At 45.9% G+C, this 22,819-nt stretch overlaps 1 protein-coding gene across 5 annotated transcripts in view; it reads right to left on the reverse strand.

Moving 5' to 3' along the window:
• Positions 1 to 6,097: 6,097 nt before the first annotated feature.
• The window catches only part of DACH2 (dachshund family transcription factor 2), a 535,913-nt gene continuing 519,191 nt past the window's right edge, over positions 6,098 to 22,819 (reverse strand). For all 5 annotated transcript variants that reach the window (XM_068250013.1, XM_068250015.1, XM_068250012.1 and 2 more), the window contains one exon: positions 6,098 to 6,914. In XM_068250013.1, the coding sequence (XP_068106114.1) occupies positions 6,877 to 6,914 (38 nt within the window). In that variant the 3' untranslated portion in view covers positions 6,098 to 6,876. The remainder of the gene's footprint in view (positions 6,915 to 22,819) is intronic.

Below are 22,819 nucleotides of genomic sequence, written 5' to 3' on the forward strand. Positions count from 1 at the left end.
CATGATGTCATGACGTCATGTCCGATCATCACCATGGCGACAGGAGAAGCGACGATAGGAAGTCACGCTTCTCGCGGGATCTCGGAGGCGTAAGTATGGCCGGCGGGGATTGGAAGGGTGGATGCGGACGGCATAGCGTACTGCTGTAGTTAGCAATACGCTAGCTACAGCAAGAAGAAAAGAAAATATTTAACAAAAACGGTTATGCGTACTTATGTATGCATTACCCGGAACGCCAGGGAGGTTAAGGCCCCATTCACATTTCAAAGCGCAAAACGCTGGCGATTACTGCCGGTGTTTTGCGGGAGTGATTTTTCTGCGATCAACACAGAAAAATCACTGGATACTGCAGCGTTTAGCGCTTCTATAGCACTGAAACGTGATCGCTGGGAAATCGCCTGAAAATGGTGCAGGCTACACGTTTGCATTGGGCAATTTGCGTTAATCGCTGGGGATTAAAGCAAATCGCCCAAGTAAGAACGGGCCCATAGGGTATTATAATAGCACTATCGCTTTAAAAAGCGCTAGCGTTTGAGCGTTTTGCTGAAATCACCGGCAGAACGCTCTAGTGTGATTGGGCCCTAAGAGCTGTAATAATGCGATGTTTTCGGGCTGATCGTCTGAAAAATGCTTTTTCCTAAAAATGGCCGGTTTCTGGCAGCTGGCCGGTCTGTCTTTTTATAAAGGGACCCCGTGTATTTTATAGGGAAGGTCATCCTGTACAGATCGCTGCGGCCTCTAATGATTTTTAATAATGAAACATGATGATTTTTAAGATGTAATTATGCCGTTATAAATTGATTAAACTGTCTGCTGTCGTTTTCTGCACTTAACTTTTTTTTTTTTTGTAACGGCAGCACTTAATTTTGTTAAAACTATCCTTTCCCTATTGAAGCATCATCACTTTTTTTTCCTTTTAATTGAAAAAATATTTTTGTTTTATGCACCTATGCCACAAATACAGCCCCCCCCCCCCCCTTTTTTTGTTGATCTCACTCTTAATTTAAAGCCCACCCCAAGAAATGTCTTTTAAAATCTTGCACCCCCTCCGCCCAAAAAAAATCCCTTTTTATTCTAGCCGGAGCCCTTTCTTTCTCACGGGTTGCACCAGCACTTCTGCTTTATGATGCATTCGGGTAGGGGAGGGGTCTGAGGCCCTCCCTGCAGTATGTCAGGCAGGAAAGGGGTGTGGTTTTGGTGATGTGTTGCAGTGGGGGGCGCGCCAATGTGGCAGTGATGCTGTATATGTATATATATATATATTTTTATATATATATATATATAATATATAGTATATATATTATATATATATATATATATATATATATATATATATATATGTTTTTAAATATATATATATTTTTAATAAAAATGTATTTTATTTCCCTCCCCCCGACAGCCAATCATCTGGATAGTCTCTCATAGGCGTCAGCCTATGAGAGTGATCCTTTGTTTTGATCCTCCGGGGGACAGCCGAGTGACACGGCTGTCCCCAGTACAGCACTGCTGTACATCGCAGCGCTGTGCAATGTAAATAGACGGCGAAACTAACAGTCTCCTAGCCGCTGGTAGACTGGTAATGGAACGGAGCTCCGTCATTGAAGCGGGAACGCTCGCGAATCTGCGCACACGATTCCTTGCAAAACCCCACCCCAGGACTTGACGCCTTTTGACGTTAGGCGGTCGGAAGGAGTTAAAAAGGGGAAGGAGTGGGGGACTTCCTTCCTCAAGTAGACGCAAACAGTCAATTTTCAACAGAAAAGTTCTTTCTTCGTAACTCCAAAAATTCATATGTTGTAGATAATTCTTAGCCAGCAAAAGCAACTCTGCTGGCTAAGAATCTACAGAAGTTACTCCTATGACATCCTGATGAAGTGGGTGTATGCCGAGAAATGCATTACATTTTTGGTGTTGCGATTTAAGAACTTTACCGTTGGAAATTGACTGTTTGAGTCTACTTGGGGAGGGAAGTCCCCCATTGCCTTTTTTAAACTGGTATTAATTATTTTATCCTGATCTGGTGCCTCTGCTATAAACTAAATGTCTCGCGTCCACCCTTCGTGGATGGGGTGTTGCTCTCTGTAGATAGGAAAACACAAAGGGGTGACTTCTTAACCTGAGTGGGGTCGGGTCTAATCTCCCCACCAGCCTACTCAGTGGTTGCCTTAGTGGTAACCCACCTTTGTGAGTACCTTTCTTTGTAAAAGAAATATTATTTTGTGTTAATTTACTACACTATCAAGGGCTCTTGATTGTTTCTCCCTTTGCGCTTTTCAAGTACTTTGGATGGTCGAGGCTTCCTATATCCTCCGCAAGCCCAAAACTTGTCAAATAGGTTCCTTCAGGCCTCTAGAGCGGCCATGTACGAGGGCCTCTGGACTGGGCAGGCTGTACACATGCCCAGTAGAAAGAACCCATGCACACATGTCTGTTCTACAAGGCGTTCGTGAGCCTTACTTGCTCATGCCCAGATGGATGTGTTTGTCCACAGCAAGCAGCACGGCCAGAAGATGTCCCGTTGTTAGAATGGTGGACTCTACGTGGATCAGGGAAGCCTAGGGACCTTCTAGAGCAGGGATGTCCAACTCCAGTCCTCAAGGGCTGAGGCCCTCACACATTTTTGGCACAGCTTATGTTAATTGATGTGACTGAATCAGGAACGGTAAAGTTCATCTAGAAGAACACATTTCTCCATTCATACTAAACACTGGCATGGGTGTGGCCCCCAAGGGCCATAGTTCTACACCTGTGCTCCAGAGGCTTTTAGCTACTGAGGTAAGTTTTTAAAGGACAACTGTAGGGAGGCGGCCATGTTTTTTTTTTCCTTTTGTGCAGTACCACTTGCCTGGTTGTCCTGCTGATCCTCTGCCTCTAATACTTTTAGCCATAGACCCTGAACAGGCATGCAGCATATCAGGTGTTTCCGACATTAACCACTTAAGCCCTCAGTCATTTTCACTTTATGCATCCGAGCAATGTTCACCTCCCATTCATTCGCCTATAACGTTATCACTACTTATCACAATGAACTGATCTATATCTTGTTGTTTTCCGCCACCAATTAGGCTTTCTTTGGGGGGTACATTTTGCTAAGAGCTACCTTACTGTAAATGCATTTTAACAGTAAGAATAAGAAAAAAAACTGAAAAAAATGCATTATTTCTGTTTTCGGCCATTATAGTTTTAAAATAATACATGCCTCCATAATTAAAACCCACGTATTGTATTTGCCCATTTGTCCCGAGTATAACACCGTTTAAATTATGTCCCTATCACAATGTATGGCGACAATATTTTATTTGGAAACAAAAGAGCATTTTTTTTTCCGTTTTGCATCCATCACTATTTACAAGCATATAAAAAGAAAAATATAAATATTTCATCTTTACATAGATATTTAAAAAGTTTAGACCCTTAGGTAAATATTTGTGGGTTTTTTTTTGGGTTTTTATTATTGTACATTTTTTTTATTATTATTAAACATTTTATGTGGTTATTTTTGGGAGGGTGGGATGTAAATAGTATTTGTTTGGGGTAAATATGTGTATTTGTATTTGTTTTTTTTACATTTAGATGTGGTTTTACTTTACCACAAGATGGCAACCTTGAGTTTGTTTACATGACGTCACTCTAAGCGTAACATGTACGCTTAGAGGGACATAGGAGTCAGAAAAAGTGAAGCTTCCGAGAGAAGCTGTCGCTTTTTCTGCGGGGGAGAGGAATCAGTGATCAGGCACCATGGCCCGATTAATTGATTCCTGGTCTAACGATCCGCGGCTGGGAGCGCGCGTTCACGCACGTGATCGGCCACGGGAGCACACATGTCCTCCTTGACGTAGAACTACGTCAAGGAGGACAAAGTGGTTAATGTCTTAACTGACAAGATTAACTGCATGCTTGTTTCTGGTGTTATTCACACACTATTGCATCCAAAGACATTAGCAGGTCTGCCAGGAAACTGGTATTGCTTAAGAAGGAATAAATATGGCAGCCTCCTTATACCTCTCCCTACAGTTGTCCTTTAAGCCTTGGACACACATCCAATTTTGATTGGCCAATTTTACCCTTTCCATGTAGTATGAGAACTTACCCACACAATGGGCTCTATTCACAAAACTTCTCATAAATGTCTTATCACCTAGTTTATAAAAAATAACCTTTCAGCACATTTACAAGAAAAAAAATCACTCAAAGTAAGTTGTTTCTGATTAAATTCATTTCAATATTCCTTTTCTTACCTTAAAGCGGAATATAACCCTGCATTTCAACTTTGCTCTAAAACATTATTTACAGCATATTATATGCAAAAAGCATTTTTTTTTTTACTAGACCAGCATTGGAAGGGTTAAACACAGAGGTTTTAAGTTCTGTGCAGACATTCAGATAGTTACATTCTATTTAGTTAGTGTGTAACTGTTTATCAATAGATACATCTCTTTGGCTGTCCTCCAAGCTCCTTCTCAGTGAGAGAGATGAGTCACAATAAACACATATTTGTAAACAAAAAGTATCTAACTCAAGTTCCGGATTCGTCTGCAGAAATCTCTAGGGACTTTAAAGCCCTGTGTAACCCTTCCAATGCTGGTCTAGTAAAAAAAAAATGCTGGTTGCATATAATATACTGTAAATAATGTTTTAGAGCAAAGTTGAAATGCAGGGTTATATTCCGCTTTAAAGTGGACCCAAACCAAACATTTTTTTTAATTCAAAATATTTAGTTGCACCACTCTGACACATACAAAGATAAATAAACACTCCTTCAAGCCTATGAGCATTTCAGTGCATGCTTTTCACCCTTCTCTTTGCATAACTAGGGTTATACAGGTGGCAGCCATTAGCAATTCCTCCTTTGCTGGACACCACCTACTCCACCCGTCTGCCGGATTCTGTCCCGGCAATTTGAAAGGAAGGGAGGGGATCCTCCAATAAATGTAAAATATTTTAGATTTGTCATCATGCAGCTGAAAAAAGGCTGCTATTTATTATTATAATTTAGAAAATAGATTTTATTTCTGAAATCTTGTATTTTTAATTTGGGTCCACTTTAATTATATTAGATGCAGTACTTACTCTTTGGGAGTTAAAAGAGCAACATAGATAAGGTGAAAACAGAGGGAAAAGGCTTTTTGAATCATGCCTAATGTTTCCATAGTATTCAAAATCTGTTGGCCTACATATGGGGGGTAAAATTGGTCAGCGATTGGCAAATCAAAGTTGTATGTATGTGTTTACTAGGCTGAACTACCCCTACCCACAACAAGTGTCCTTTATAGGACACCTGAAAAGAATATGGAGTATTTCCTTTTAAACAATGCACATTGCCTGGCTGTCCTGCTGTTCCTCTGCCTCTAATGCTTTTAGCCATAGACCCTGAACAAGCATGCAGTAGATCAGGTGCTCTGACTGAAGTCTGACTACATTAACTGTATTGCTTGTTTCAGGTGTGTGATTTAGGCACTACTTACCAAAGGATGAACAGGACTGCCAGGCAACTGGTATTGTTTAACAGGAAATAAATATGGCAGCCGCCATATCCCACTCACTTCAGTTGTACTTTAAGGCTGCTTTCCCACCAGGACGTTGCGTTTTAGGGGACGTTATGGTCGCATAACGTGCCCCTAACGCAACGCCTGGTGGTGTTGGAGGAGGACGCTACCTAAAGCTGCGTTATGCAGCTCTTGGTGCACCTTTTCTGTGCTATGGATGCGGAGACCACGTGATCCGCATCACGTGGTCCTGCCAGCCAATAGCTGCACAGGGCGACGCTCCAGGAAGTAAACATTGCACGTCACACCGTGCAGTGAATATTAATTAGCCATGTGGCTGGCCGCAGAGGAGGAGGGGAGACCTCCTCCTCCAACATTACTGAGCATGTGCAAACAGCATGCAGCACTTTAACTTGACGTGCTGCCTTACAATGTAACGCAACGTGGGCACTAAACAGCACATCGATTTTTCATTGCTGTGCGGTGGGCTGCGTGCGCCTGTAACGTCTTACTGTGAAAGCAGCCTAAAAAACATGAGCACATGAAAAGTAAAATGACTGTATGTAATCAGTCCACACGCTGCCCAACTGAAGAGAAACTCATTTCAAAAGTCAAACAGAAAAAAAATCTTTTTAATACTGCATCTTAGCAAGAACATTTTAACAAACTTAGACTTTAACTTAATATAGTACAACAGGGAAACCGTTACTCCAAATGCTCAGTGACCTAACGCTCTACCGTACGTTCGTTCCCGTGAAAAGGCGAGGAAGAGGCGTCCTGAACCCCTCGGTGACGTTGTGGGAGGGGCTTCATGCTCGCTCCCCGGCGGTCGTCCAATGAAAGTAACCACTGTACAGTATCTTAATTTTCTTTTCTTTAAAAAATGTACACGAGTCTGTTCTGAAAATGTCACAAGTAGCGGCTGAGCGCTCTGGTAAACAAAGCAGAATCATTTAAACAGGAATTATGCAAGTTCAGTGGCGGCTTTCCCACCTCCAGCCACTAGAGGGCGCTGCTCAGAACCTGGGCGAGTTTGGTTCACTGCCGTTGCAAATCACAAAATCATTTCCATCGGGGAGGAAAATTTAAAATCCAGGTGGAAACAAGAAGGTAATTACAGATGTGCTTGAAAATGCCATTCTCTCTATTTTGGGGTCTAGGGTCTAAGTTATCGGGGGGTTGAGGGAGGAGGAGGAGGGGCCATGTTGCTCTCTGCGTCCTCAGAATGACGGGGCTGTTGATGATGTAGCAGCTGCCAGAACAGTCCGTAAATGTCCGTTGCATTCCATGCGCCGATTTGCAATCGTTTTATTCGTACTGAAGGCATCAAAGGCTGAAGAGACGTCCATCTCTCAGACGCTGATCGATCCGACAAACCTCCAATCCGTCTTCAGTACATGATGGGAGGTTTTATGTATGTTCTGTTTTCTGGAAAGGGGGAAAAAGGGAGAATTTAAGTCCTATTCACTAGAATGATTCCTTACATGCAGTTTCTTTCTTAAAGGCCAGATTCAAGGTTTTTAAAAAACAAAAATCTACTTGCCCGGGGCTTCCTCCAGCCCCTGGCAGCCATCCTGTGCCCTCACCGCAGCTCTGATCCCAGCTAGGGGCCCGGGGTCCCCTCCAGTGCAACCTCGCCAGGTTGGCATCTACTGCACCTGCGTGAGAGCCGCTCACACTAATGTCATCTGGAGTGTACTGCGCAGGTGCAGCAGTTCTCTTTAAACACTCCAGATGACATCAGTGCGACCGCAATTGGCTTTTGCGCAGACGCAGTAGATGCCGAACTGGCGAAGTTGGCATCTGCACCAGAGGGGACCCAGGGCCACCGGCGGGGAGTGGAGCTGCGACAAGGGCACAGGACGGCTGCCAGGGGCTGGAGGAAGTAGATTTTTGTTTTTTAATTACCTCGGACCCTCCCTTTAACCACTTCACCACTGAGGGGTTTTACCCCCTGAGCACCAGAGCAATTTTCACCTTTCAGCGCTCCTTCCATTCATTCATCTATAACTTTATCATTACTTATCGCAATGAAATGAACTATATCTTGTTTTTTCCGCCACCAATTAGGCTTTCTTTAGGTGGGACATTATGCCAAGAATTATTTTTTTCTAAATGTGTTTTAATGGGAAAATAGGAAAAATGTGGGGAAAAAAATAATTATTTTTCAGTTTTCGGCCATTATAGTTTTTAAATAATGCATGCTACTGTAATTAAAACCCATGAAACGTATTTGCCCTTTTGTCCCGGTTATAAAACCATTTAAATTATGTCCCTATCACAATGTTTGGCGCCAATATTTTATTTGGAAATAAAGGTGCATTTTTTTCAGTTTTGCGTCCATCCCTAATTACAAGCCCATAGTTTATAAAGTAACAGTGTTATACCCTCTTGACATAAATATTTAAAAAGTTCAGTCCCTAAGGTAACTATTTATGTATTTTTTTTAATTGTAAATTTTTTAATTTTTTTTTAATTACAAAAAAAAAAAAAAAATAGGGAGTGTGGGAGGTAATGAGTTAATTTTATGTGTAAAAGTCATTTATTTGTATGTGAAAAATGTGTAGGGTGTAGTTTACTATTTGGCCACAAGATGGCCACAGTAACTTTTTGTTTTAATGCGACCTCCAAGCTTCCTTCCGGAAGCTTGGAGGAAGTATAAGGAGGCTGGACACGTGAGTTTTTTCTCACAATGATCGCGCTGCCCATAGGAGAGCAGCTGATCATTGCGGGGCTTAGATCAACGAACGGGAATGGATTTTCCCGTTCATTGATCTCTGGGCGAGCGGGCGGCGGCGTGTTTACTAGCGGCGGGCGGCGTGTTTACGAGCGGGAGCGCGGGCAGCGTCGGGAACGCGGAAAGTACGTGTTTCTCCGTCCCTGGTTTTTAAAGGATGGAAAAAGGGGCGGAGAAATACGTACGCGCGGGGGTAAAGTGGTTAAAGTACTCCTGTACTGGCATTTTTAGATCTGGGGAAAGAAAAGAAGCAACGCACAACTCGCCTACCCCTGGATCCCTCTGCTGCCTTTTCTGCCCGTCAGCTCTCCCGTTGCGTCCCCCGTATCTGTCGGCATCTTCACTGCTATGTTGCTGACTTGGAAGCAACCTGAAAGTACTTCCGGGTCAGCGCCATAGCAGTGGAGATGACGGCAGATTTGAGAGGACACAACAGCGTAACGGGAGAGCTGATGGGCAGAAAAGGGAGCGAAGGGATCCAGGGGTTAGGGGAGTTGTATGGTAGTGTGTAATTTCCTCCCTTACCCTCCCTCCCTACCTAAAAAAAAAAGTGCACTGTCATATCTAGCTTGCTTTGTAATCACACGTGAGCACAACTTAGATTGTATTTCAGCAGCTTCTGCAGAGGGGGAGGTGTATTTCCCTTCCCAGCCTGTCACACTGAACTGCCCTCAGCCAATCAGTGAGGAGCAGGAATGTGGGAGGGGAGATAAAGGTCATGTTACTCTGGCAACCACTTGGGGCGTGTGTGTGTGGACAAAGAACAGTGCCCAGAGGCAGCGGCAGACGTGGACAGGTAATGTATAGTGCACTGGGAGGATACCTTGTGTATTGGGGGGCAGCGTCGGGCCCAGCAAGGTAGTGGATGCAGCGCCACAAGGTGGATTCTGGATCGATTTTATCATGAGATTGATTGTGAATAGTCCAACAATGTATGGGCAGGAAACAGATCTGTCCAGTGCCGGATTTATACTCTTTACCGCCCAAGGCCACTGTCAGCAGCCCCCCTCCAGTATAGGTAGCCAGATGACCTTCCCCCTCCCCCAGTATAGGTAGCCCATTAATCCTTCCCTCTAGTATAGGCAGAAAGATGACCCCCCCCCCCCCGACCTCCAGTATAGAAAGCCTGATGACCCCCCCTTCCCTTTTAGTATAGGTCGCCTGATGACCACTCCCCCCTTCCCTTCTAGTATAGGTCGCCTGATGACCACTCTCCCCTTCCCTTTTAGTATAGGTCGCCTGATGACCACTCCCCCCTTCCCTTTAGTATAAAAAGCCAGATGACCCTACCCCATTCCTTATAGATAGCCCGATGACCCCCTCCGTCCAGTATAGGTAGCCAAGTAACACACCCCATTTCCTCCAATATAGCCTGCTGCCAACCCGCCCTTGATCCTGTGGTGCCCTAGGCCATGGCCTATGTGGCCTTCGCTTAAATCTGGCTCTGGATCTGTCTCTTGGTCAATCTGCTCACAATCGTTTGATGTACGGGCACCTTTACTCAGAGCGTGAGCGGAGCAGTGAAGCATAGTCACGATCACACAGCAGGATGTGCAGCCTGCATACGTACTGAACAATCATGGCTACATAACGATGTATGATTAAACGCCTGGTACATGACTTTAACGCAAGCCCAGCCGCTGCAGCGCGAGGAGTGATGGATGTCCTGCGAGCGGCTGCTGTTGTAGCAGAAAGGCCAGTCGATATTTAGCGCGACGTTGATTTGAATGTCCATTTTCTGCTGTTATTGATTGTGGAAGTGCCCTGCGCGGATCTGCTGCTAGCTGCACCGCGGAGATGTCACATGGCCGGTGACGAATTGTCTTCATTTCTGCTGCGTGGCACTTTGTAACGAGAGCGGAGCGGCGGCAGTCATCGCACATGATGTCTGTGTCCGCAGGGGACACGGCTGTGATTAATACAGAGCCTGGGATGGCCAGAGCTCGCTCTCCTACTGTATCCTGGCATTGCTGCACTCACTGAACGACCCCCTTCGAAGTTCCCTTTATGGGAAAAAAAAAGTTTGGAGAAACTCTTTTTAAAAGTCCAGCTGTGAATTCTAGTCAGTGACTCTCCTTTCAGCATAGAGAAGGTTAAAGTGACGGTGAAGCAAAAAAACCTCCCATAAACCTTATGCTAAAATAAACTGTATGTGCAGTGCAGATAATTAATTGAACATTAGCGGCAAAAAAAGGGTCTCCTATTTTTATTTTCAGATATAACTTTTATAACATTGCATCATTCTCTAATATTTTCAGTTTACAAACCACACTCTGTATTTTAAACTATATAAAAAAAGAGCAGAGCTAATGACCCTTTCAAACTTCCCTGAACTAAAACCTTATCTCAAGCTGCCTCTCGCTGTTTCTTTGATGTCTAAGTGCTTCAAAAAACAGGACTGTATTGGCCGCAGTGGGCCAAAGAGTTCAGAGAAGGTCTAGATAACTGAATTTTCTTAAAGGATACCCGAAGTGACGTGTGACATGATGAGATAGATGGGTATGTACAGTGCCTAGCACATAAATAACTATGCTGTGTTCCTTTTTTTTTCTTTCTCTGCCTGAAAGAGTTAAATATCAGGTATGTAAGCGGCTGACTCAGTCCTGACTCAGACAGGAAGTGAGTACAGTGTGACCCTCACTGATAAAAAATCCCCCTTTTTTTTACCTCTTTCCTGCTCTCAGAAGCCATTTTCTGCTAGGAAAGTGTTTTATAGTTGGAATTTCTTATCAGTGAGGGTCACACTGTAGTCACTTCCTGTCTGAGTCAGGACTGAGTCAGCCACTTACATACCTGATATGTAACTCTTTCAGGCAGAGAACGATGCAAAGGAACACAGCATAGTTATTAGTGTGCTCGGCACTGTATATACCCATGTCTATCTCATCATGTCACAGGTCACTTCGGGTATCCTTTAACTCTTTCTGCACTGGAAACAATATGAGACTCCTTTCTTTGCTGCTAACGTTCTATTTCTTAGCTGTACAACACATACCATTTATTATCTCATGAGTTTATTTTTGCTGCAGGTTTTCTTTAACCACACTCACAAAAAAACAGTGATTACCCCCCCCCCCCCTCCCCATAACGACACATGTAATAATAGACATGGACCCCGCAACACGTTTGTCGTGTACCCCCCCAGCGATCGGATTATTGACCCGCTCGGCAGGTGCTCATCCTTGGAGCGCTTTGGAAACTTTGCCACATCTCAGTTTGGGTGTGCGTCGGGCCATAATACGAGTGATTTATCATTTAGCCGGAGCTGTCAGAGCGAGCGCGGAGATAAAAGCAAAACATCTGGAAGCGTAAACAGCGAGTCGCAGCGGCTGAATGTTAATCCGCCGCCGCCGCCGCCACACGCGCCTCATTACGGGGCAGGAGCCAGCTAATTAACAAGTGAATAAAGGCGAGATCCTCCAAAATATATCCAGATCTTCAGCGCAAAGACCAAAGAGCGGCCTGGAGATGTCACGGAGGGAACGCTGGGAGCATGGGAACCGCTCGGCCCGCACAGAAGGGAGTCTATGGCCCCAGACCGCACTCACTGCACAGGCACGCTGCTAAAGAGGCCCTGTGGTGACATACAGTACAATGCAGTAAATATTCAGGATACCTACTGTACTTTTCTGGTAATTTTTCTGGTTTCAGCATCAAAAAGCATTTCATATGTACTCTCTACAGAGAGTTATCAAATCTGCAGAGAGGATCATCGGCACCTCCCTGCCACCCCTAGAGCTCCTGCACCACTCCAGGCTGCTGTCCAGAGCAACCAGGATTGCAAAAGATCACTCCTACCCTGGCAATCGCTACCTCAATCTTCTCCCACTGGGGCGCCGCCTCAGATCTATCTCCACCAAGACCTCCAGACACAGGGACTCTTTCTTCCCCCAAGCTGTCCAGGCCCTCAACTCAGCGTCCCTCTTCGCCATCCCTGTGACACGCTAACTGCTACCGGGGCTGCGTCGCATATTGCATAGTGGATGCTGTAAAACTGCTTGTTTTGGGCATTCGCCCAGTGTATTTTGTACTGTATTTTTGTACTCCTAAAATCCTGAAGTCTATGTGTAATTATATGTATGCTGTCAATCATAGTTATGTTCCTGTCCATGAAGGTTTGCTGCTCTGTAGTGCCAACAACAATTCCTTGTACGATCCTGTACTTGGCGAATAAAATCTATTCTGATTCTGATATTGGTGTTTAGACCAGCCCTCCCAGAAATGTTTAGCCTAGGCTATTAGCTATGCAGCCTTCTGCCCCAGAGCATTCTGGGAGACCAGGTGTTGTCTCTGTTCACTTCGGAACACACAACAAACATTCCACAGTGATGTACCCTGCCAGCAGTAAATATGTCACCACCTGTGATACATTTCAGAATGTAAATCAGGGAGAGGAAAGATTTTACAATGTGCAAACCCTGACTAAGGGCTCAGACACACTATAAGCACTTTTCTGAGCGTTTTCTGTTGATCAGCTCTTAAAAAAACGCTCTCATTCACTTGCATTAAAAACAATGCGATCGCATACATTTTTACGTGTCCGCAACTTTACACGATAACAGCGATTTTAATGCAAGTGCATGGGAGCGTTTTTTTTGTTGTGCTCAGAAAAGTGCTTATAGTGTGTTTGAGCCCTAAATAATGTATAAATAATGTAAAATTAGAGCAATTTTAATCATCAAGTAACGTTCAGTCAACGCCATGAACACAGCGGCTCCGCGTGTTTTGCAGGAGATTGCGTGCACGATTCGCGCGCATATCCGCTTGTATGACTCCGTCATCAGTCTCCCAGCGGCGATTGCTGCTAAGGGACTATTAGACGGTGAAACCGTCATCTATTTACACTGTATAGCGCTGCGATCTATGGCAGCGGTGTCCCGGGGACAGCTGTGTTGTTCGGCTGTCCCCTGGGAGGCACAGGAGCGCTCATAGGTTGATGCCTATCGCGGTGGTTGGCTGGCGGGGGAAGGGAGGGAGGAAAAAATAAAACAAAATAGCTACATTTATTAATGAAAAATAAACAAATATACAAAAAATAAATAAACATTGGGAGAGTGATCAGAGCCCACCAACAGAAAGCTCTGTTGGTGGGCAGAAAAGGGGGGAGGATTCATTTGTGTGCTGCGTGGTATGACTCTGCAGTGAGCCATTACAGCTGAAGAGCCCAAAATTGTAAAAAATAGCCTGCTCAATAGGGTAGTGTAAGCGTATGGTCCTGAAGTGGTTAAAACACACCCGAAACAAGAGGGATATGGAGGCTGTCATATGTATTTCCTTTCAAACAAAGCACATTGTCTGGCTGTTTTGCTGATATTTGAAATATTTTTCCCACACGTTTTGTAGATGAATCTATATAAAAAGGTACGATTCTAACTGGCTGTAACCAAAGCCTAAAGAAATACTAGTGTACAAGATACAGAGGCGCCAAAAGAATAAAAGGTAATTAAATGAACTTAAAAAACCAACTGGTTAAACAGAGGAGGCAGCGGTGGTCTTACCCCCTCCAAACAGACACAGGCAAGGACTGCGATTCAGACAGTCAACAATTTATTCGGAACTCCAAAAAACAATGCAACGCGTTTCACGGGCCATACATCCCGCTTCCTCAGGCAAAATACAGTAGGAGTCACAGCTGCAGAAAATACACAAACAGACAACCAGAGGCATAAAATCGTCAAAGTGCTGATATGAATACGTAAATTTACATTTTGCATTACATTTTAGTGACAAGTTGTGCGCGTGTTATAAATATTAGTTTCAGACTGATAGTAGTCTCATAGGTATGCTTGACAGCTATAGAATGGGTAGGGGGAATTCCCCCTACCCATTCTATAGCTGTCAAGCATACCTATGAGACTACTATCAGTCTGAAACTAATATTTATAACCCGCGCACAACTTGTCACTAAAATGTAATGCAAAATGTAAATTTACGTATTCATATCAGCACTTTGACGATTTTATGCCTCTGGTTGTCTGTTTGTGTATTTTCTGCAGCTGTGACTCCTACTGTATTTTGCCTGAGGAAGCGGGATGTATGGCCCGTGAAACGCGTTGCATTGTTTTTTGGAGTTCCGAATAAATTGTTGACTGTCTGAATCGCAGTCCTTGCCTGTGTCTGTTTGGAGGGGGTAAGACCACCGCTGCCTCCTCTGTTTAACCAGTTGGTTTTTTAAGTTCATTTAATTACCTTTTATTCTTTTGGCGCCTCTGTATCTTGTACACTACATTGAGTCCACCCTGGGTGGAGGGTTGTTACCCTATCTTCCTGTCTACAGAGAGCGACTTTTTATTCCTGAGTGGGGTCAGGATTGTTCTCCCCACCTGCCTATACAGTGGTTGCCTATTGGTAACCCTGGTTTGTGAGTATAATTTTAACTTCTCATTTATTTTGTTGTCCCCAAGACGAATTACACTATTGGGGCTCTTGGTGTCCCTCTGCTCTAAAGAAATACTGTAGGGGTCGGGGGAAAATGAGTTGAACTTACCCGGGGCTTCTAATGGTCCCCCGCAGACATCCTGTGCCCGCGCAGCCACTCACCTATGCTCCGGCCCTGCCTCCGGTTCACTTCTGGAATTTCAGACTTTAAAGTGAACCTCCGGACTAAAAATCGACTCAGCAGCACTGAAAAGGCTTGCTGTTTCTTTAACAGTTTCACAGCATCAGAACTTTGTTTCTCTTATACAAGCCTCATTTTTAGCTGCACAGAAGAAAACTGCCCGGGCTTTTTTCCCCTGATGCTGTGCAAAGCATGATGGGATTTCTGATGTTGTTGTTCTCGTTCTGCTGTTTTGGTGCAATTTTTTTTTTTTTTTTACATTTTGAACTTGACATTTGAAGCCTAGTGTGCGCAGCTGGGAGGGGTAATCAGGAAACAAGATAGTTGGAACTGTGTCTCATGTTCCCTGTCACCTCCTTTCAACCAAAAAGATGGCTGCCCCCATGACAAAGATGGCAGCCCTCATGAATCACAAACATTTGCCTGTTCTTTTAAAACAGTGTGGGTAAGAGATTATATTACCCATCCTAATTAACATAACTAATGTAACTTAATGACAGTATGTTTGTTTAGGCTGAAGTTCCCCTTTAAAGTCGGAAAACCACTGCGCCTGTCAGCTGCGCCCTCCCTTCCGCTGACATCACCAGGAGCGTACTGCGCAGGCACAGACCATACTGGGCTTCTGCTATACTCTCCTGGTGACATCAGCTGGATGGAGGGTGCGGCTGCGCAGGTGCAGTGGTTTTCAGACCTTAAAGTCTGAAATTCCAGAAGTGAACCGGAGGCGGGGCCGGAGCATCGGTAAGTGGCTGCGCAGGCTCAGAATGTCTGCGGGGGACCATTCGAAGCCCCGGGTAAGTTCAACTCATTTTCCACCGACCCCCTACAGTATTCCTCTAAGCGTAAAGAGGATGAAAGGGAAAAACTGCCCCCCCCCCCCCAAATAATGTAATATAAAATTGTGCAGGGTTGTTTACGGGGTAGACCCCCATCCATTGTCACAGAAATGCAGCGCAGACCCCTCTGCCATTCCCATCCAGTGACGCCTGTTCTGGGCCTGGCTCCTCTGTTCATCCGCCAATCTCGCCTCCTCGTCCTTCTGCAAACTTTCATTATAGTTTCATCTCCCCTTCAGGAACGTTCTTGCTTTTTATAAAAGTTGATGAGTCTGATGTGTGCTGCCAGCCTCAGCATTACAGCCTGGGGATCATTGTGCAGCGCAGAATAAATCTAATTAATGATAAATATGTTTATACCCAGCACACCTCGTTTCCTTTTACGATCGGTAATCAAAAAGCTTTATACGTCGGAGCGAATCTGCACAAACTGCAGCCACTCCTCCGGACTCAGCATTCTGGCCGTCTGGTGAGTTTCTTCACTTCATCACGTCAGACTGGCATGTGAGGCCCGGAACACACAGCGCTAGTTCAGACCGGCGTGTGAGGCCTGGAACACAAAGTGCTAGATCAGACTGGCGTGTGAGGCCTGGAACACACGGCCATAGATCAGACCGGCATGTGGGGCCTGGAACACAGAGCCCTAGATCAGACCGGCGAGTGAGGCCCGGAACACACAGCGCTAGTTCAGACCGGCATGTGGGGCCTGGAACACAGAGCCCTAGATCAGACCGGCGAGTGAGGCCCGGAACACACAGCGCTAGTTCAGACCGGCGTGTGAGGCCTGGAACACACAGCCCTAGATCAGACCGGCATGTGAGGCCTGGAACACACAGTGCTAGATCAGACCAGTGTGTGAGGCCCGGAACACACAGCGCTAGTTCAGACCGGCGTGTGAGGCCTGGAACACACAGCCCTAGATCAGAACGGCATGTGAGGCCTGGAACACACGGTGCTAGATCAGACTGGCATGTGAGGCCTGGAACACACGGTGCTAGATCAGAACGGCATGTGAGGCCTGGAACACACAGTGCTAGATCAGACTGGCATGTGAGGCCTGGAACACACGGCGCTAGATCAGACCGGCGTGTGAGGCCTGGAACACACAGTGCTAGATCAGACTGGCATGTGAGGCCTGGAACACACGATGCTAGATCAGACCGGCGTGTGAGGCCTGGAACACACGGCCCTAGATCAGAACGGCATGTGAGGCCTGGAACACACAGCCCTAGATCAGAACGGCATGTGAGGCCTGGAACACACGGTGCTAGATCAGACTGGCATGTGAGGCCTGGAACACACGGTGCTAGATCAGACCGGCATGTGAGGCCTGGAACACACAGTGCTAGATCAGACTGGCATGTGAGGCCTGGAACACACGATGCTAGATCAGACCGGCGTGTGAGGCCTGGAACACACGGCGCTAGATCAGACCGGCGTGTGAGGCCTGGAACACACAGTGCTAGATCAGACCAGCGTGTGAGGCCTGGAACACACAGTGCTAGATCAGACCGGCGTGTGAGGCCTGGAACACATGGCCTTAGATCAGACCGGCATGTGAGGCCTGGAACACACAGCCCTAGATCAGACTGGCATGTGAGGCCTGGAACACACAGACCTAGATCAGACTGGCATGTGAGGCCTGGAACATACAGCCCTAGATCAGACCGGCGTGTGAGGCCTGGAACACACAGCCCTAGATCAGACCGGCGAGTGAGGCCCGGAACACACAGTGCTAAATCAGACCGGCGTGTGAGGCCCGGAACACACAGCACTAGATCAGACCGGCGTGTGAGGCCTGGAACACACAGTGCTAGATCAGACTGGCATGTGAGGCCTGGAACACACGATGCTAGATCAGACCGGCGTGTGAGGCCTGGAACACACGGCCCTAGATCAGAACGGCATGTGAGGCCTGGAACACACAGCCCTAGATCAGAACGGCATGTGAGGCCTGGAACACACGGTGCTAGATCAGACTGGCATGTGAGGCCTGGAACACACGGTGCTAGATCAGACCGGCATGTGAGGCCTGGAACACACAGTGCTAGATCAGACTGGCATGTGAGGCCTGGAACACACGATGCTAGATCAGACCGGCGTGTGAGGCCTGGAACACACGGCGCTAGATCAGACCGGCGTGTGAGGCCTGGAACACACAGTGCTAGATCAGACCAGCGTGTGAGGCCTGGAACACACAGTGCTAGATCAGACCGGCGTGTGAGGCCTGGAACACATGGCCTTAGATCAGACCGGCATGTGAGGCCTGGAACACACAGCCCTAGATCAGACTGGCATGTGAGGCCTGGAACACACAGACCTAGATCAGACTGGCATGTGAGGCCTGGAACATACAGCCCTAGATCAGACCGGCGTGTGAGGCCTGGAACACACAGCCCTAGATCAGACCGGCGAGTGAGGCCCGGAACACACAGTGCTAAATCAGACCGGCGTGTGAGGCCCGGAACACACAGCACTAGATCAGACCGGCGTGTGAGGCCCGGAACACACAGTGCTAGATCAGACCGGCATGTAAGGCCTGGAACACGCAACCCTAGATCAGACCAGCATGTGAGGCCTGGAACACACGGCGCTAGATCAGATCGGCGTGTGAGGCCTGGAGTACACAGCCCTAGATCAGACCGGCGTGTGAGGCCTGGAACACACAGCCCTAGATCAGACCGGCGTGTGAGGCCTGGAACACACAGCCCTAGATCAGACTGGCGTGTGAGGCCTGGAACACACAGCACTAGATCAGAGGGGTATGTGAGGCCTGAAAAAAAAACACTTCCTAATGGACTAAAAAGAAATGTTTATAGTATAATACTCCTTTGTGAAAACTATGACTTGTTTCCAACCTAGACCAGTTTCCTCAGAGATAACTTGCAATTAAAACTATGCCTGTACAGTATTTGTATTTTGGCTGGGACAAAGGTGCCGATGTGGAGAGAAACGGGTATAAAAGCTGATAGCCAGCGAGTGGTTCCTACACGGGTGTCCACTGGATTGGTGACCTACGGCAAGTCAGGGTATAAAAGTGTCAGCAGACAACATTCCACTCACCAGAGACAAAACGGTCTGTGGGATGATAAAAGTATCGGAAGATAAATTAACTAAACAATCTATGATCTGTCTTATTTAGTATTTACATTAGACAAAGGTCTAATAAAGCGGTAGACTTGCTTTCATTGTTGTATACATGATTCTGTTATCGTTGCTGGTGGGTATATAGTACCCACCATTATTTTTCTATGAAGTTATTGAAAACATTTGATTTCTACCTGTACCTTATATAGATATTTTATCTTGTTGGCGATCCAGTGTTGCATGAACATTAGGGGCGTAACAATAGACCCTTCAGGAGATGCAGCCTCAGGGGGCCCAGAAGCCGCAGGGGGCCCCCTGGAGGGAATACGTTTATTTTCCCTTTTCTAAGAGTCTGACAACTAAGGGCACTGAAAGAAAAAAAAAACCTTTCTGCTCTCTGCACAATTGTTCTAATGACTGCATCTGCTCAGCCACTGATAGAAAATCATGCGAAGATTTGTAGACTGTCCCTATTCAGTGTTCAGCAGAGTCTCATGTACAGTGCTCAGCCCCCAGCCTCTCTACCCCTCCCCAAGTGCTACGTATAGTAGTGATGCTGGAGAAATCTGCAGAGCCAGTTCTGCTCCATCAGAGATGGACAGAGTGAGTGTAATAAGCTGAGGCTGGGAGCACACTCATGTATCGGTTTTCTGTATGCATCTTCTGCACACCATGTGCGTCTGTATGTCTGAAAACATGCAGGTTTTATCACAGAAGGTAATGTAATTGATAGAGAAAACGCCTGCAGTGCTTCACTGCTGTCTGCTTTTTACTGCATGGGGAAAACACATCCATGTGAGCACTAGCCAAGTGAATAACACTGGTTTTCAGTTTACCTGTACAGAAAGCGAAGGGGGGGGAGGGGGGTGTAATCCAAAGTTTCGCAGGGGGCCCAGTGATTTCTAGTTATGCTCCTGGTGAACATAACTGTTTATTCATATGGATTAATGATTGTTCAAATTCTTTATGCTCACAATAGTTTCTTTGAACACTAAACAGAGGGCTAGATTTGGGGGGGGGGGGGGGGGAGATTTTCTGACACTTAAGTCAGAAAAAAAAAGAGTTTTACTCACCTGGGGCTTCTACCAGCCCCCTGCAGCAGTCCTGTGCCCTCGCAGCCGCTCACTAATCCTCTGGTCCCCCGCTGCCAGCTAAATCTGCTTCTACCAGCCCCCTGCAGCAGTCCCGTGCCCTTGCAGCCACTCACTAATCCTCTGGTCCCCCGCTGCCAGCTAAATCTGCTTCTACCAGCCCCCTGCAGCAGTCCCGTGCCCTCGCAGCCACTCACTAATCCTCTGGTCCCCCGCTGCCAGCTAGTTTCGATTTTGCCGACAGGCCCGTCAGGACTGGGCACGCGTAGCTTTTTCCGCATTCCCGACTGTAATTAGCGCTATTGCGGGCTGCAACGCGTACAAAAATACGCGTTGGCGCATTACGCACGCATAGATATGCGGCAACGCGTATTTTTGTATGCGTTGCGGCCCGCAATAGCGCTAATTACAGTCGGGACTGCGGAAAAAGCTACACGTGGCCAGTCCTGACGGGCCTATCGGCAAAATCGAAACTAGCTGGCAGAGGGGGACCAGAGGATTAGTGAGTGGCTGCGAGAGCACAGGACTGCTGCAGGGGGCTGGTAGAAGCCCCAGGTGAGTAAAACTCATTTTTTTTTTTTCTGGCTTAAGTGTCCCTTTAACAAGATGAGTGGAACATGTTTCCTGCATTTATTTGGGCAGGATTTGTATTATATCTTCTTCTGTTATAACCCGTCACCGGAGCTCCAGTTCTGCTGATAAGTTCATTTCCAGTCACACTCGCTGGCCGCCGTCGTTAGCCTGTAAACTGCGCTACTGACAATAAAGTTTACCATGTTTTATTTAGCGCTAAAGTAAACAAGTTTTTGCCTTGGCTTCCTCCGCTCTGACATTTCTGGATTATTTATGAAGGAAAGAGGCAAAAACAAAGAAGAAACAATTCATTATTAAAGATCTTTTCAATTTAGGAGCATCTTTTGCACATGCCAGATTCTTATTCGCTGCGCAGTTTACATGGTGAGATCAGTGTGGGGGATGCGGGGGACCATGGACCCCCCCTCCCCCGGAGTCTGGAGTCCTCGCATCCCTTCGCCACAGCAAAAATCAGAGTTTTTGGTTCGCTTCATGGACACATTTCCCAATTTTAAGTAGTTTAATTTTACTTTAAGGGGCGTTGCTGGTCCCGAAAGGGTTAGTCAGCCTGCAGGTCATTATCTTTACTACTGGCAGACCTGAAAAAAATATTTCCCACAATGCAACAAGGCTCACACAGTGTGAGGTCAGGGGAAAGGGGGTATCAGCTACTGATTGTGATGAAGTTCAATTCTTGGTTACAGTTCCTCTTAAAGAGACACTGAAGCGAAAAAAAATGATGATATTATGATTTGTATGTGTAGTACAGCAAAGGAAAAAAACATTAAGATCAGATACATCTGTCTAATTGTTTCCAGTACAGGAAAAGTTGAGAAACTCCAGTTGTTATCTCTATGCAAAAAAGCTATTAAGCTCTCCGACTAACTTAGTCATGGAGAGGGCTGTTATCTGACTTTTATTATCTCAACTGTTCCTGGACTATTTTCTTTTCCTCTGCCAGAGGAGAGGTCATTACTTCACAGACTGCTCTGAAAGACTCATTTTGAATGCAGAGTGTTGTGTAATCTGCACATATTAGAGAATGATGCAATGTTAGAAAAAACACTATATACCTGAAAATAAAAGTATGAGAATATTTTCTTTGCTGCTAATCTTCTAGTAATTATTCATAGTACACAACCAATTCATTATATCATATATTTTTTTTCGCTTCAGTGTCTCTTTAAGGACCATGCAAATTTGCATGGAGGGGGGGGGCGGTTGAGGGGGTCAGGCAGCCGGATCCCGAGTGTGGCATGCTGGGCTGTGTGTGTCCCTTGTAGCCAGCAGCTGTGGACCCTTCCTCTCTCGCCGGCATCTTGGCTCGCACTGACGTTAAGTTCCAGGTCACGGCTTGATGACGTCATCAAGCCAGGACCCGACACTTATGTCAGAGCGAGCGAGGATGCCGGGCAGAGCGGAGGGGAGCACTAATCGCCAGGGGAACGTCAAGAAGGTGAGTGGATCCTCTTCTTCCCCTCAGACCGCCGCATCAATAACAGGGATCACTATGATCCATCGGCGATCGTAGTGATCATGTGATCAGCAGCCATACGCGATGGCTGCTGATCACTGAGGGGAGATGTCTGCTGTCATATGACAGATTAATCTCCCCTCTCGGGTGCGCACGATCGCTTTGGGAGCGGAAATGGCAGGCAGCGTAAACCCTACGCCACATCAAGACATCTTAGACAGCCACAAGCGCGGCGTAGGATTTACTAAGGGCGGTCCAGAATAGGTTAAGAAGGATCAAACTATGAACTAATGACATGGCGAATATCAATCATACCTTGATGTATCTTAAAGAGAAACTCCGACCAAGAATTGAACTTTATCCCAATCAATAGCCGATACCCCCTTTTACATGAGAAATCTATTCTTTTTCACAAACAGACCATTAGGAGGCGCTATATGACTGATATTGTGGTGAAACCCCTCCCACAAAGAAATTCTAAGTATGTACTCTTGGCAGTTTCCTGTCTGGGAACCTTGCTGCATTGTGGGAAATAGCTGTTTACAGCTGTTTCCAACTGCCAAAACAGCAAGCAGCAGCTACATTACCTGCCAGCAGTAAAAATGTCATGTAATAAATTTTAGAATGTAAATCAGGGATTTAAAAGATTTTACAATGGACAAACACTGACTAAATCATGTATACATAATTATTGTAACAATGAAGCACTTTATTTTTATTACAATATTTTCACTGGAGTTCCTCTTTAACGTCTCACTTTGCAATGTACTGATTTTTTTTCCCCTTTTCGCTAAAGTTCCTCGTTAGGCATTGCCTTGCGATTTTGTGGGCATTATTTGCAGCCCTCTGCAATAGTGTTTTTGTGCACAATTTCTGTGTGCAATTTTTTTTGCCTTTGTTTGCAATTTCTGGGTTTTGCGGTGGACACATACATCATGATTGGAAACTTGCATGATTGTCGGTTGAAAGATTCGTC

The sequence above is a fragment of the Hyperolius riggenbachi genome, chromosome 8, assembly GCF_040937935.1.
Source record: "Hyperolius riggenbachi isolate aHypRig1 chromosome 8, aHypRig1.pri, whole genome shotgun sequence".
In the NCBI taxonomy this organism is placed as follows: Eukaryota; Metazoa; Chordata; class Amphibia; order Anura; family Hyperoliidae; genus Hyperolius; species Hyperolius riggenbachi.